We start from the raw sequence: 16,866 nt of genomic DNA, 5'->3' as shown, positions 1-16,866 counted from the left end.
TTGACCATAACTTTAATCGCAAGAAAAGAATTATATATTTTCTCAATATTTAATAAAAATATTTTGACAAATAAGTGTTTTTAGAATATATGCTTATATATGTTTGTATTCCCGGAAATGATCAGGCTGACAGAGAAAATATCGGAAGAATCGACGAATTAATACAGTGCACGTAACTCAATGATCACGCAAGCATTTATGCGTGATAAATTAAATCCAAAAGACATTAATTAATCAAGGTCCTCTAAGTTATAAAAAAAACACCTATTAAAAATCTCGGAACATAAATATAAACTAACATAATTATACTTTTCACATGCAACGTGTCAGTATCGGATACTTCATCTTTTTTTCTGAAACCAAATGAAATTCTCATGTGAAAAATTAACGTAAACCTACATATACTTGGTACTTAGCTTTATTACGGCATTGTCTAAACACATGAGAATGTGTTTGTGTGTGTTTTGATATGTACAGTACTTTAAAAAGTTGGCCATTATTGTGACAGTTGATATTTTTTTTAAATTGATATTTTAACTATATTGCAACTGTGCGTAGACTTTTAGCAATATCAACACACACACACACCCACCCACCCACCCACCCACACACACACTCTCTCTCTCTCTCTCTCTCTCTCTCTCTCTTAAGCTTGATTTGTCGTTGTTGTTGTTTGTAGTTAGAAATCTTTCTGACTACAGGACATTGCATTATGATCGCCAGAAATGTAATGTGAAATGCATAAAAAGGTGTACACAAACTATCGTTGTAGATATAATATTACCAGTTCATTCATTATTCTGCGTCACAAAGTTTTAAGTAAATAAATGTTACGCAGTTGGACAGAACTAACGACAAAAGGCGATGATTTTTGAGACGGAAAAATGAACTGATGGAACAATTATAGTTAGCAGCTCCTTAAGCTCTTGCCAAAGATGAACTCGATTTGCACAATCTTGTCCTGAAAAATAAACCATATAGATATTAGAAATATTACATATGTTCCATAAGAACATTTAATATAATAATGGGTCCTTATATAATTCAATATCACACTTTTACATAACTTGTTTTCAATAAAATTCAACGTGAGTAGCTCCGTTGGGGTTACCATGATACTAATTCATCTAAATGATTTTTTAATTGATACATTTATGATAATGACATCCCATCAAATATTTTGTTTTTACTTCAGATTGAAAAAAAAAATGTTTTGAAAATGAAACTTTTACTATTATAATTCTAATCTACACAAAATTCGTATTTTTGTAATTTTCAAAGAAAGAAGCTTACTTTTTTCTGTTATATTTAAGCATTTGAACAATGGAGGTCGTGCACTCCTTCCAGACTGATCGGTGGAGTACACCGGGAACATCAAATTCTCGAAGAATAGTCTCTGAAAAAAAAACAAAATAAAAACAACTATTACCCTGAAGGAGGTGGTTCTCAAGGAAAGGAAATATAGATTTTATTAGGACGTAGTGTAGATTTGCAATACAAACCTTTGATCTTTTTCATTCTTATTTCATCTAGTTTCTTTCCGAATTCTTTACTGAAATATCCTGCATCCAGCTCTTGTCCTGTGTAAAGTCTTTTAACAAGTGACCTTGCCATCAAAGAAGGGCCTGCGTTGCCCATCATCTTGAAATTACGGCTGTTTAAAACGTCTTCAATGCCTGTAGAAAGAAACATTTTTTTAAATAAAATAATAAATCATTGAACCAGATGTCCAGAGAATTGAAAAATTGATTGAATATGCATATTTGCATACACATGTAAATTCATACCTTCATCTGTGTCAGGAATGGTCGAATCTTCAAACTGTGAAAAGAAAGAAATAATTGTCATACTCGCTCAAAAGCTAGGAGTGTTGCAGTTAGATGATTGTTAATGTATATTGATCCTCACATTTGCGTTTGATGAATCAGTATTAAAAAGACTTCTTCTTGCGCCAACGTCTGCAGTATAAAAAGCAGATTCCTCTTCTGTCATCGGAGACGTTTTTGGAGTGGGAAGGTTTACATGATTATCTCTAACCTGTAAACAACCGAAACGAGATTTTTGATGACACTATAGAGGTTTCGTGGCTATGTAAAATACTTTTATTGCAGACTAATATATATTAATATCTTTGAAGGATATTGATGATTGATATTTGTTTTCTATTAGAGTCTTTTACAAAAATATTCAAAAATTGTTATGTAGAAAATATATGAAAGACAATGTAAAAGATATAAGAAGGACAAGATTTACTAGTACTTAAATGCCTTGCAGCCTTAGCTTCTTTTTTGTACTATAAAGATTTCGTTTGTATTAAAGCGGAGCACCGCTCGTAAATGGCTCTGTTCGCCATATTTCTTTTTTTCTTTTTCATCACCCCTATCCCTACAACCCATTCGGTTGCGACGAAATTATCAAAATTTACGGACTTTTTTCAAGCCAGGAGAATACTAACATCCAATAAACAGGTCAAATCAACAGAGTATGCACATAAAATAAGAAATTTATGCATAACATACAAAGACTACAAAAGGAATATTTTACATCGGCTACGGTTCTGGTGTGTAATCGGGTGTAAAGAAATCAAAGGGATCAGATCTCATAATTTATAATTCCATGCTTTTGATTCTGTAAACTAATGACCATGATTATGTTTATCTATCTAGTCTATATTCTTTAAAAACTGATCAATCTCATTTATGTAATTATACATCCAATTTAAACATTTTATAAATGTTCACTAAAATGTTTTAATCATGCATGTACCAGTATAAGTTTATACATATAAAAGGTTTTATGTAATTATCTTGGAGAAAATTGCTGATATATATTTTTTGCAAAAAATTTTAGATATGGTTATTTTTATATATTCATTCTGATTATTTGCAAAATGACTGCTTTTTTAAATAAATAACATAACAGATATAAAGAATATTTATGTTTCAATTAGTATCAAAAGTATGTAATATATATTTCATTTAGTATTACCAGTATTTTCTAAAAATTTTATGCATCATATTTTATTATTTTTAGGATGGATCTCTACACCAAATAAGTGTAGGAGATTTTCGTTGCATTTGTTACTAATAGTAGGCTATCGTTTATTTGTTTTCATCAAACTATTCTCAGATAATTTATTACAAATATATTCACTTGTAAAAACAGACTATAATGTTGGCTAAGTGGGAATAAACCTATACATCTGTGTGACGGTGCCAATTACGAGCAGTGTAAAGCTTAAAGAAAGAATCTAGTTATAAAATCGTTTACATACCGTAATGTGCAAAGGTTCTACTTTTTGTATTGGTGACTTTTTCTTCTGCTAAAACATAATAATGATTAAATATGCATGTCGATACAAGTCATCTTGATTTCATGTACATATAAAACGATATATTTATTCATTTTCCTAAACCGACATTGCATATTCATCTTTCCTTTTAATCGAATATTTTTTGTTTGTTGTTGATTAAAGTCGATTTGCAACAAAATGAATGACATCCGTGCGCTCGATTATTACATTTTTTTGTTAAAATTGCTGTTTTTCTCCTTTTATACGCTACTAATCTGGACCTGTAGGGGCGACAAAAGTGAAACGAGCAACTCAAATTTAGTCTGTTTTATCTAAAACCAAATCAGATTTTGTTTTAAATTGCGGCATACAAGTCAATTTATTCTTTAAAAATAATGTTTTAATTATTCGAGAGATTATGGACAACTTCTCAAAATTATAAAGCAATTACCCCCATGCCACATGACTATAAATGGAAGTTTTATTTTATGGAAACTCCGTCTTAAGTGCACGTTTGCATGTTTAGGATTTTTTAAATGTATATTGTACGTGTATAAATTGTGTGGCAGTTACTCTCTAAAAAGTTCTTTTTAAAATCTTAGTCTTACATTGATTGTGACCTCCCCCAATCTGGTGAATGGAGACTTCGGTGACTTTGGTGACTTCTCAATTCTCTGAAAATATGAAAATATTGATAGTGTTCATAGCAAATGTTGTTTAAAGAGGCTGGGAGGTTAAAAACAATTAACCATCAGATCTACATAAAGTTTTAAAATATGATTTGTTTAGCTATAAACTACCTTAAGAAAATTTCCATTTATTTTATTCTACTAACGTTTCCTATATTTTTATATATAGCTCTTCTTTTAAAGAAGAGCAATACAGTACAAATAGCCACGACCAAATTTTGTGAGGAAAATTAGTACCGTTAGATTCTCCATGCAATTTACTACTGATATCGTCTCTTTACTTGCCTCAGACTTTCACCTTAACACCCTACCCGACTTTGGAAAATGAAGTTGTTAACTGTTAAATTTATATCGAGATCGAGAGTCCCAATTTTTACATGGAAACAATTGCATCAATTCAATTAACGGGGCTGGTGATGGTGTTTTTAAAAAAGGCTATCAGTGAAAGGCGAGTAAAAAGACGATATCGTTTTTTGTGCTCAATGAATACACATTTTTTTCAATAAGTTGCACTGTAGCTCCGAATTTTTCCATCAGAATTTTTTCAGACCGGGAGAGCTACAGACCTGCAGCTACATGTAACTCTTAATGCGACGTTTGGGTCGTGTAACTAGTTGCATGTTTTATTTGTGGAAAACATATTGTCCATAAATTGAGTATCAGTTGCTCTCTGTGAAGTTCTGTATGAAAATTAAGTCTTACTTTGCTTGTTTCTTCCCCGAATCTAGTAGTAGGAGACTTTGGAGACTTCTCAGTTCTCTGAAATGATGAAAACATTAAGTGTGTTCATTCACGATGTTGTTTAAATGTGCTTGGTAAATTTCAAATTGTTGTAATACACAAACAAATAAAGCCCAAAAGTGTTTGCTAGAATATCTACCTTTTTTGAAAGGAGTTTTGAAGACTTTGAAGACGGGGTACATGTACTAAGTTGACGTTCTTTATGTTCCTGTAAAATGTTTGATTACGGTTTATATATTTATATATAAAGGATTATATAAATTTCACTCATAAACATATATTCTGCAAAGCTAGGTATGAAAGTGATTTATTTCATTATTAGGTGAATAACATTTTGCAGGCAGGCAGGGGCGGATCTAGAAATATTAATTGAAGAAGGGAGTTGGGATTTGAAGAATGGTAAACTGATGTTGTGGAGGCTTCAAGGCTTATTTGTTGGATTTTTCCTATGAAAATTCAATGATACTTAATGTCAATTACAATGGGGGAGGTAGGTTGTGTAAATACCCCCCCCCCCCCCGCCCCTTTATCTGCACATAATGCGACTTTTGGGTCGTGTTATTAGTTGCATGTTCTATTTGTGGAAAACATAATGTCCATGAATTGTGTATCGGCTGCTCTCTTGGAAGTTCTGTATGAAAATTAAGTCTTACTTTGCTTGTTTCTTCCCCGAATCGGGTAGTAGGAGACTTTGGAGACTTCTCAGTTCTCTAAAATGATGAAAACATTGAATGTGTTCATTCATGATGTTGTTTAAATGTACTTAATTCAATTCAAATTGTTGTAATACACAAATAAAGCCCAAAAGAGTTTGCTAGAGTATCTAGTTTTTTTGAAAGGAGTTTTGGAGACTTTGAAGACGGGGAACATGTACTAAGTTGACGTTCTTTATGTTTCTGTAAAATGTTTGATTACGGTGTAAAGGATTATATAAATTTCACTCATTAACATATTCTGCAAAGCTACGTATGAAAGTGATTTATTTCACTATTTGTAAAATTACATTGCAAGAAGAAGGGGTGGATCCAGAAATATTAATTAAAGAAGGGAGTTCGGATTTGAAGAAAGGTACACTGTCAGTAGTCTGTAGTTGTGGAGGCTTCAAGACTTATTTGTTGGATTTTTCCTATGAAAATTCAATGATACTTAATTTCAATTTCAATGATGAATGAAGGTTGTGTAATCCCCCCCCCCCCCCCCCCCCGGCTTTATCCGCGCATAATGCGACTTTTGATTCGTGTAACTACTTGCATGTTTTATTTGTGGAAAACATATTGTCCATAAATTGAGTACTAGCTGCTCTCTAAGAAGTTCTGTATATAAATTAGGTCTTACTTTGCTTGTTTCTTTCCCGAATCTGGTAGTAGGAGACTTTGGAGACTTTGGAGACTTCTCAGTTCTCTGAAATGATGAAAACATTGAGTGTGTTCATTCACGATGTTGTTTAAATGTAATTCAAATTGTTGTAATACACAAATGAAGCCCAAAAGTGTCTGCTAGAATATCTATTTTTTTTTAAAGGAGTTTTGGAGACTTTGAAGACGGGGAACATGTACTAAGTTGACGTTCTTTATGTTTCTGTAAAATGTTTGATTACGGTGTAAAGGATTATATAAATTTCACTCATTAACATATTCTGCAAAGCTACGTATGAAAATGATTTATTTCATTATTTGGTAAATTACATTGCAAGAAGAAGAGGCGGATCCAGAAAAATTAATTAAAGAAGGGAGTTGGGATTTGAAGAAGGGTACACTGTCTGTAGTATGTAGTTGTGGAGGCTTCAAAACTTATTTGTTGGATTTTTCCTATGAAAATTCAATGATACTTAATTTCAATTTCAATGGTGAAGGGAGGTTGTGTACCCCCCCCCCCCCCTCCCCCGCTTTATCCGCGCATAATGCGACTTTTGATTCGTGTAACTACTTGCATCTTTTATTTGTGGAAAACATACTGTCCATAAATTGAGTACTAGCTGCTCTCTGAGAAGTTCTGTATGAAAATTAAGTCTTACTTTGCTTGTTTCTTTCTCGAATCTAGTAGTAGGAGACTTTGGAGACTTTGGAGACTTCTCAGTACTCTGAAATGATGAAAACATTGTGTTCATTCACGATGTTGTTTAAATGTGCTTGGTAAATTTCAAATTGTTGTAATACACAAATGAAGCCCAAAAGTGTTTGCTAGAATATCTACTTTTTTTGAAAGGAGTTTTGGAGACTTTGAAGACGGGGAACATGTACTAAGTTGACGTTCTTTATGTTTCTGTAAAATGTTTGATTACGGTGTAAAGGATTATATAAATTTCACTTATTAACATATTCTGCAAAGCTACGTATGAAAGTGATTTATTTCACTATTTGTAAAATTACATTGCAAGAAGAAGGGGTGGATCCAGAAATATTAATTAAAGAAGGGAGTTGGGATTTGAAGAAAGGTACACTGTCAGTAGTCTGTAGTTGTGGAGGCTTCAAGACTTATTTGTTGGATTTTTCCTATGAAAATTCAATGATACTTAATTTCAATTTTAATGATGAATGAAGGTTGTGTAATCCCCCCCCCCCCCGGCTTTATCCGCGCATAATGCGACTTTTGATTCGTGTAACTACTTGCATGTTTTATTTGTGGAAAACATATTGTCCATAAATTGAGTACTAGCTGCTCTCTAAGAAGTTCTGTATATAAATTAGGTCTTACTTTGCTTGTTTCTTTCCCGAATCTGGTAGTAGGAGACTTTGGAGACTTTGGAGACTTTGGAGACTTCTCAGTTCTCTGAAATGATGAAAACATTGAGTGTGTTCATTCACGATGTTGTTTAAATGTACTTAGTTCAATTCAAATTGTTGTAATACACAAATGAAGCACAAAAGGGTCTGCTAGAATATCTATTTTTTTTAAAGGAGTTTTGGAGACTTTGAAGACGGGGAACATGTACTAAGTTGACGTTCTTTATGTTTCTGTAAAATGTTTGATTACGGTGTAAAGGATTATATAAATTTCACTCATTAACATATTCTGCAAAGCTACGTATGAAAATGATTTATTTCATTATTTGGTAAATTACATTGCAAGAAGAAGGGGTGGATCCAGAAAAATTAATTAAAGAAGGGAGTTGGGATTTGAAGAAAGGTACACTGTCTGTAGTCTGTAGTTGTGGAGGCTTCAAGACTTATTTGTTGGATTTTTCCTATGAAAATTCAATGATACTTAATTTCAATTTCAATGGTGAAGGGAGGTTGTGTAACCCCCCCCCCCCCCCCCCCGGCTTTATCCGCGCATAATGCGACTTTTGGTTTGTGTAACTACTTGCATCTTTTATTTGTGGAAAACATATTGTCCATAAATTAAGTACTAGCTGCTCTCTGAGAAGTTCTATATAAAAATTAAGTTTAATTTTGCTTGTTTCTTTCCCGAATCTAGTAGTAGGAGACTTTGGAGACTTTGGAGACTTCTCAGTACTCTGAAATGATGAAAACATTGTGTTCATTCACGATGTTGTTTAAATGTGCTTGGTAAATTTCAAATTGTCATATACAAACAAATTAAAATATATATATATATATATAATCACAGCAGCAGCTTTACAATAAACATTTAAAAATTTCTCCAAAGGTACAGTATTCATCAAATGAAAAGTCTTACAATCCATCACTTATGGTAATATGCATTAATCTACCTATTCTTCAAATTTCACTTACAATGAAGGTTGAATCAGGTAAGCTTGGAGCGGAACCAATCTTTAGTATCTGTGAAAAGTAATTAGAATTTTTATTGTCACAAAAGAATTATATAAAATGGTTTTACGTAAACTTGTTTAAGACTCTAAGTTTAAATCACTTCTGCTTTCTTTCATGCTTTAAATGATGTAAAACAGAGACTAAGATTTGGAAAACCTGCTAAATCACCGACCAGGTGGTGGACTTGCATGGTGGTCTTTGTATGGTAGTTTAATATTTATATATTCCATGCAAAGAACGAGCAACAATAGGCATGATAAGATCAGCTTAATGGAGTCATAATACAAAATATCTGGACAATGTGGTATAATACATGTCGTTCCTGTATAAATAAAAATCTATTTTCCCCCTGGATATTGTTATGTTTATAATCAAGTCCTTTTTCTAACAGGATGATTTTATAGTCATATCACACGTTGAGCATTGCAGTTCTAATAAAGATCCTAAACAACTGTTTATATATGGGATATAAACCTACATAAAACTCTGAACCCCTTGTGAGGCCCAAGAATCGTCCAGGGGCCAGGGTCTAAACAATTTTAAAGAATCAGCAATATGTCAAAATGCTTGCAAATAAGTAAACCATATGTGATAACATTACAGTTTTTGTGAATAATAAAAATGTTTTCCTTTGTACAATTGGATCCCCAATGTGGCCCCACCCTACTCCTCAAGATTTTGATTTGAACGAATTTGAATCTATACTATCTGAAGTTGCTTCCACTAAAGTTACAGCTTTTCTAAGCAAATGCTTTTTTTTAAAGTAGATTTTTAAAGATTTTTCTCTATACATGTATATTCCTCTAAAAATGTGTCATCCCCACCCCCCTTGTGACCCCATGCTACCCCCGGGGATCGTGATTTGAACACATTTGAATTTAGCTTTCCTGGCTGAATGGTTTCTGAGAATAAGATTTGTGAAAATTTAACGAAAATTTTCAATAATTTTTAATTTTCTCCCCTCGTAAATATTTGATATTTTCTTGCTTTTGAGAATGGCAATGCTCAATATGTGATATAACTATGAAATCATCCAGTTACAAAAGGGGATCAACATAAGAACATCTGTAGAAAAGTTTTGAAATCTTTTAAATTGGGATCTATTTTACTCATTCATTGTCCCAATATTTTGGATATGACTTCATAAAGTTGATTTCATTCTGTCTATTGTTGCTCAGGTAACATGGAACTTGCTGAACAGCTTCGAAATGTCAAACTACAGATAAGTTTACACTTTTTTGCGTCTGGTGGACATATATTTGAGAAAAATTATTTTTTTACATTCTGATTGTTTTAATCATCAGGTTCGTTATCGGGTTCTGTGTATAGTGAATAATGAGGCTGGTATGAAGTCAGTAATATTATCGTGCATTAATTGTATCACTTGTATCATTGCTTTTATCATTTCTAATAAATATATAAGTTTGGTATAAAAATTGTGTCAAGCACTATGTTGTATATTTTATCGGCAGTTTTGGGCTTTTTTGGGGGGGGTATTATTACAATCGAATTCGTCATCGAGTTTGGGCTGTTAAATTCAACTGTTCGGTTTGGGGTACAGAAGACGATATTGTGCATAACAGTGCATTGCTTTCACAAATTTCTACCAGCGAATACTGAATGGACTTGGCGTATATCCTATATTTAATATACATGGTCTCAACATTTTGGCATTCTCAATTAAAGAGGTTAAATGAACCGGTAGGGGACGCGTATTGCTTATGCAATACTAATACTCTCAGAATGCTTGCTATATTATAAATTCTAAAACTTCTATTTTAGACAAAAATGCGAGTGCCATGTATATAATTTTTGTATACTCTATTTTAAGTTTACACGATTCATGGTTATATGTATGGAACGGGGACAGAAATATTTGCAAGAACTTAATGGTTCTCGATCCTTTTTTAATAAAATATGGTCATATCAAAAACAAAAAAATGTTTGAATTAAACATTTTCATTCGACCAAATCCTGTAAAAGAATATAAGAAAATTGTATATAAGCATTACATAATACCAATAAAATAAATCATAATTTTGGCTAAATGCATAAGTGTACAGGGGATATATGTTCCTTAATAGTATCACAAGTAATAGCTTTCCAAAAAGCTTGCCTGACTAAACAAAATCATTTACTGGAAGCATGTATCTATTTTATTAGAAATGAATTTTAATTTTCGCTGCTGTTTATAAATTCATAAGCGGAACGGGCAGATTTAAGATATAATTTCAGTATTTTTCGTCGATCTAGTACATTTACATGTGGAAATTATTGTTTTCAAACAATGCTGCATTTGTACCCACGGTGTGCTCTGAGGGGGTAAAAATTATGAATGCGACATTAGGGGTGATTTCACCATGTATCGGACACCCTTGGATTTTTCTCTTTGATTACGCATCAATTATAGTCCAAATATAAAAAAAAAAACTTGTTTTAAAAGTTACAGGTTTTCCCCTTGCTTTATTATTGGAGAAAAAATGTTAAAATTGTTAAAAACGTAGAAAATAAAGCAAATTAATGAAGTGTTGAACGTTAGGGTTAGGATCGGACAATATTTACCAAGTATCGGACTACTATACAGTAGAGATTAAAATTAAAAATAACAAAATATTCTGGTTTTAATGCGCAAATACAGAGGTTCGGAAAAATAAATTTATTCAATTGCTATTCAGATTTCTTTTAATGTAAATCCTCGAATCTACAGTCAGGAATTTAAACTAATGTTTTGAAGGAATATTTATCACGAGGGTTCTTTATCGTGCCAGCACCTATAGGAACTTTGGATTAAAAAGGCAGTATATCCATAAAACTCGAATTTTAAGTGGTCTGAGGAAAATGTTTGTATCAATTATTTTTGAAATTTTTATTTTACTATACATTTAAAGTATATCACAAGGAATGGGCACCTAACATGTTAATTATTAGAAAAAAATCATGCATTGAAAACTGTCCGATGCATGGTTAATTTGTGTCCGATCCATGGTGAAATGAATATATGGAGCAAAAATGACTTTGGCATTAATTGTTCAAATTTCTAAGACTTATTTTAATCAAATTTTATTTCAAACCTTACTTCTTTCTAATTATTTTAGGTAGAGGGTGCATTTTCACTAATTCACAATCAAATGCACAACATTCAAATAATGCGTTTGTGTAAAATCTTCGTAACTAAATTTTCAATGATGGCGTATTTTACGTCATTTTCCGATGCCGATATTGCTATTTATTTGACAATGTGACTGTCAAATTCTTAATGATAATAAAGTTCATTAGTTCTAATTTAAGGATATATGAAACAACACATGAGCGCATGCACATTTATTTGTATATTTTTAACCAAAGTTGTTCGATCCAAGGTATGTTAACTCAACTATGGCGCGAAGTCCTGCTGACCTTTCACGCAGATTTCCGATGTTTCCATTGATCCATGGAAAGGGGGTCAAATGAAATGTTTGACATTTGTTTTGTAACAACGATAAATATTACACTTTAGACAGAATGATTTAGAAGAAATATATTCGAATAAACATACACACTTGATTACTAATAATTATTTAATGTACATGAAGTGAGACACGCGAATTATACCCTTTTTAAGATGAATGAAATCGCCCAATTGAATCAAAATCGGGGTACGCCCCGCTTTAGCGATTTGGTCCCACCAGTAAATATTCCAGCTATATAAATTTATGTGTATTTTAATCCAGACTAGAGATTTTTTGTTGATAATGATAATCCAATCATTGCTTAAATTCTACCGTAGTAAACAAAAGGTAACAATTTGTTGAGATGACACCCCTCTCTCCTTTCCACCGTGTAAACACATAGCTTAATATCTATTTATAACTCATGGACTACACGCATGCAAGGTTAATCTCCTTTTCTACTTGAAAACGCTTGCCCACGGTTGCATTTTACATCTCATATAACATTTTCATTAATTGTGAATGTACGTGTTGCCACATTTAACATGCATCGGTTTATCCTTTTTATAAAAATTTTGATATTGCGAGCTCCCACTGCCAGCACTGTTTCGGAGAATGCAACTGTCAAACCTGAAATATGACTGACGTCACAACGTCAGGCAATTATATGATAATTTATCAAACGTTTACGGCATAAGATTATGGATGTGACATTATGGCGCGAAGTAAAAGCTATCCTGTTTTACTAAATGAGGGGGAGTTGTTTCAAATCTATTATATGTTGTGTCATTTGTAAACAAGATATTTACTTTAAGTCGAATGTTTTGGAAACTAAATGGTGAATATAATTATTATATACACTGATATTGTTTAACCAGCTGAAATGTTTGCGTATATATTTATCATGACAACTATTCAAGGTAAATGAAATTGTCCTATTAATTGAGTAAAATGGGGGTCCACGCCTCTGCAAATTTAACAGAACTGAACTAATATTCCCAACAATGTGAATATTTCTTTACTTTTTTCTGTGTGTTAGCAATCCAATATCAATTACTACTTTTCCTATGGTAGACTAAGGTGCAATGACGCCAACCCCCAATCCCCAATCCCCCACCGTTCCAACGTTCTACCATAATTTAATCAGGATTGCATGTGTTGATAATGCTACATGTAGCTCCCATTGCCCAGAATGTAACTTTTTATGTAAATTCATTTAAAAACTTACCTTTCCACTTTCCTTTTTCACTTTTTTCATGGAATTTGCAGACTCGGTTTTCTTTGGACAAGTTTTCTTCCTTTCATCTTTATCTTCTTTGTTTTTGCTTTGCACTGATTTGGAAGTCTTGCTAATTTTATTCATTTTCACACGTGATTTTAAATCAGCCTTTGTAAAATTGTCCTCTCTAATAAAAATTTTCCGTACCATTTAATTTTCACTATTCTTCCAACTTCTGGGTTTTTATCAAGTAATTTGAATTTCGGTACCCAGTGTTCTTTATCATCATACGAATTGGAATTGTTTCCTGTCCATTTCAGGAGTGCATAGGGGATCTTTTTCCCGTTCTTTGTCATTCTTGCGTTCAAACTAACTAAATAAGCTGTTAGCGGAATAATCGAAATTGGTGAAAGTGTCAAACAACAGTTTCTTACTTTATACTTGGTCGGTGGGCGGGATTAGTATCCTGTTGCCTGCCCATTCACTTTAATCACCTCTGGTATAACTGTTTTCAAATGATCTATATATCTGTTACATTTCTCCACTGTAACTGTCTCCCAGAATTTTAAAATTCCTTGAATCAATTCTTCTTCTTTTGTTGGCTTAATATACTTGCGAATGTATTCCTTCATTTCATGCCACAAATTTTCAATTGGATTTAAATCTGGACTTTCTGAAAAAAAAAGAATGAGAGAGAGAGAGGTTAGAAGTAAAAAAAAAATTGTCCTCTCTAATTAGGAAAATAGAATATTTGTTTTAAATAAGTATTGTTAAGTACTGTTTAACGTGGCATAACAGTAGAATGAAATAGGATATATGCAATTTGAAACTTAAATTTGCATTGGAACGAAATATATTCTCTTTGAAATTGCCCTTCATATTTTAAATTTCTTAATATAAAACCGGACTAATTTTAGGAATGTGTTAAATATGCGAGTTTAATGCCTCCTCCTCCTCCTTAAAAAAAAAAAGTCTTTAGTGGGACAAAAGTAAACTCAACTCACTTGACTTATATCACTGAACAAATGTAGTTGTAAATGTGATCTAACCTGCAGGAGTTTTCCACCAATTTATGTTGTTTTCTTCCATGAACATTTTTGCTGTTCTAGATGTGTGTTTTGGATCATTGTCTTGCATAAAACGATGAGCATTCGGGAATTTTTCTTTGATAAAAGGAATAAGTGTTTTTGCGAGAATGTCAACATACAAATCTGCGTTCATTATGCCATTGAAGATACACACGTGTGTTTTACCACGTCGACTTATGCCTGCCCATACGTGCACTTTTAACGGGTGCTTCGGTTTTGGTTTTCGTTTTGGAGTAAAATTTTTCTTTCGATAACTGCGTTTCTTGAACTGTTCCATGACAACGGATGATTCATCTGTCCATATGACATCATGAAAGTTATTATTGATATTGTCATGAGCCCATTGTAATCTTTTTGGTTTGTTTGTTTCTCGAATAAGTTGACAATAACGGGTGGTTCTGATAGACCAACCGATATTTCTCCTGATTCTATTGATAGTAGCTATACTTATTGTATATCCACAATCCTCTAAAATTTGTTGAATTTCTTTAGCAGTTATTTCATCATTTTCCTTTACACTGGTATCAATTATATTTTGAATGTTAGGGTTAGCCGACAATAAGTTAGGCCTTCCAGAGCCTTTGTCACGATAAAGTTTCCCAACCGAAAGAAAGGTTTTAATTGTTCTTGCCACAAACCATCGACCTGCGGTTATATTTTCACGAAACAATAATCGAGATATTTTGGAATAAATCCCACATTTAACTCCATCTCTCAAAAGATCATAATATAATTTTAATACTCTTCCCTTTTTATATTCTGAATTGCAGTTCATATTATCCGTTCATGATTTCAGATTAAGGATGTTTTTACGTTTCAAATACATACACTACAGTTCACACAGAATGTCTTCACGCAACTTACTGCTTTTCGATAGGCCGTGCTGAATTATCGTTCTTGAGTCAGCAGCCCATGCAGTTCATTGAAATGACATTCTCTAAACTAAAGTAAAAATGATTCCGTATTTATCTGCTTCAGAGATTATGATAAGAGGCCTCAAAGATGAAAACAACGAATATTTACAACAAACTTTCTTAGTGAAACAAGTATCACAGAGAGGGAGATCGGTTTTTTCGAAAAAAACGTTTAAAAAAGGTGATTATGTGATCGAGTACAAAGGAACTTCATGCTACTTATGAAAAGAATGGTGAACTTTCATATTGTCTTGAATTTAGTGTTGAAGGTAAAAAGTACCTTATCGATGCAACAAGGGAGTTCGAATTTGGGATAGCACGATTGATTAATCATGCAAAAAATCCGAATCTTAAATTATTTCGGCTTCTAGTTGTTGAGAACGGAAAGAATCCCCGAATTGCGATATATGCGGCAACTAATATATCTGTCGGAGAGGAATTATTTTGGGATTATTTTTCATCTTTAAACCCAGCGAAGTGTTTGCTCAGTTCCAACAATGCAGAGCTTGACGAAATTAAATGGATTTACTCCCGACGATTGAAGACCGGTAAAATAACTTACAAACTTCCAAAACGCAGAATATCTGAAAGTAGTGGAGTATGTGTAATTTGTTACAAATATTTAAAGAAACTTTCAAATCATTTGATAACTACACATGGAGTAAGCGAAAAAGGTCAACGGCAGAAAATGATACTGGAAGGCCGCAGTTTGAAAATTGGAGACGCTTTGGATGCGATCAAACCCGATGTCAAGCGACGCAGAAAATTAACTTGTCACATTTGTTCTCGTGATTATTTTCAGCTGTCTACACATTTAGCAAGGGTTCATAAGTTGTCTCCTGAATTAAGACGGTACCATGTTGAAAGCAGCAAAAAAAAATGTGACTTTGAAAGAGACAAATGTCAGAAAAAATATCATAGATAAAATATCCTAATTACTTTATTCTCTCTCTCTCTCTCTCTCTCTCTCTCTCTCTCTCTCTCTCTCTCTCAAATGATCGATTGGTCGATCGAACCAGGTTACAATTACAATTCAAAATGGCCTCATACGTAATAATAATCATAATTAAATAGTAATTAATAAAAAAATGTTTATCAATTGTATTCTATTTAATATCTTATCTTAGAAAGAGGAATTGAATGGGTAACCCATTATCTATATCCGCTTAGTGGCTTGATTGTTTGGGAACTATGTCGACATTAATGCAAGTGCATGGTTCTTATGGGTACACGATTTCGCCACATATCTTTTACAGATTTTTTCGGATAAAACACCCTATTCTTGTGGCTTTTTATAGAGGGCATGGCATATTTTTATCGATTAGTCGTTGATGCCCTGTATAATACACAACCTAGTTTAGTCAGTATTTGCTATCTGTTGCCCCTGGGTCAGGGTTTGTGATGAAAGGAGGGTGTACTTTATGGATTGTATGTTTGAATTCGTTTAAAATAATTGTAACGACTAGAGCATTTTGAAAACAAAATGACTAAAAATTGTAATAAACAAGCAGGGGTCTAAATGTGGTCTTATAATTCTCTATTTGTAAGACAGATCTTCAAGGTACTTTCATGATACATGCCCTTATATTTGAATGATTAGAATATTAATAGAGTTAAGGCCGATCACATCTTTAATGATAATGAAATGACTCATGCAGGTAAAGTAATGTATATGAAGTGTGTTTCCATTACAGATAACGACATTTAAAAAGTGTGTCGTTCTGAATCCCTTACTTCCTGGACTATATCAGTGACAGTGAC

The 16,866-nt window shown here is 32.8% G+C and overlaps 1 protein-coding gene and 1 long non-coding RNA gene across 9 annotated transcripts; both read right to left on the bottom strand.

Moving 5' to 3' along the window:
- Window positions 1-599: 599 nt before the first annotated feature.
- On the bottom strand, window positions 600-7,977 carry LOC117683521 (proteoglycan 4). Of its 8 annotated transcripts, none has more exons than XM_066073899.1 (13): window positions 7,417-7,976; window positions 6,737-6,802; window positions 6,058-6,123; window positions 5,376-5,432; window positions 4,862-4,930; window positions 4,684-4,740; window positions 3,901-3,966; window positions 3,275-3,322; window positions 1,909-2,037; window positions 1,788-1,821; window positions 1,503-1,676; window positions 1,294-1,396; window positions 600-961 (listed from the first exon to the last, which is right to left on the bottom strand). In XM_066073899.1, exons 1-13 carry the CDS (start codon window positions 7,507-7,509, stop codon window positions 919-921), a joined length of 1,005 nt encoding a protein of 334 aa, XP_065929971.1. In that variant the 5' UTR covers window positions 7,510-7,976; the 3' UTR covers window positions 600-918. The 8 variants fall into 8 exon arrangements, with proteins under 8 accessions (XP_065929971.1, XP_065929972.1, XP_065929975.1 ...); XM_066073900.1 differs by having other exon boundaries at window positions 3,275-3,319; XM_066073903.1 differs by lacking the exon at window positions 1,909-2,037 and having other exon boundaries at window positions 7,417-7,977.
- Window positions 7,978-8,417: 440 nt separating this feature from the next.
- LOC136272395 (uncharacterized) lies at window positions 8,418-15,136 on the bottom strand. Its single transcript, XR_010710400.1, has 3 exons — window positions 14,153-15,136; window positions 13,113-13,776; window positions 8,418-8,465 (listed from the first exon to the last, which is right to left on the bottom strand). It is a non-coding gene; the product is annotated as an uncharacterized lncRNA (long non-coding RNA).
- Window positions 15,137-16,866: the final 1,730 nt, after the last annotated feature.

Source organism: Magallana gigas, chromosome 10 (assembly GCF_963853765.1).
Source record: "Magallana gigas chromosome 10, xbMagGiga1.1, whole genome shotgun sequence".
Classification (NCBI taxonomy): Eukaryota; Metazoa; Mollusca; class Bivalvia; order Ostreida; family Ostreidae; genus Magallana; species Magallana gigas.
This window is presented reverse-complemented; position numbering and strand designations above follow the sequence as displayed.

Bases quoted from the DNA above. Each gene is read 5' to 3' on its own strand.
- LOC117683521 (XM_066073899.1), bottom strand. From the start codon at position 7,509: ATGTTTTCATCATTTCAGAGAACTGAGAAGTCTCCAAAGTCTCCAAAG. The intron at 1,677-1,787 runs GTATGAATTTAC...TTCTTTCTACAG, and splicing joins CATTCCTGACACAGATGAAG to GCATTGAAGACGTTTTAAAC. The intron at 1,397-1,502 runs GTTTGTATTGCA...TTTTTTTTTCAG, and splicing joins AAGAATGAAAAAGATCAAAG to AGACTATTCTTCGAGAATTT.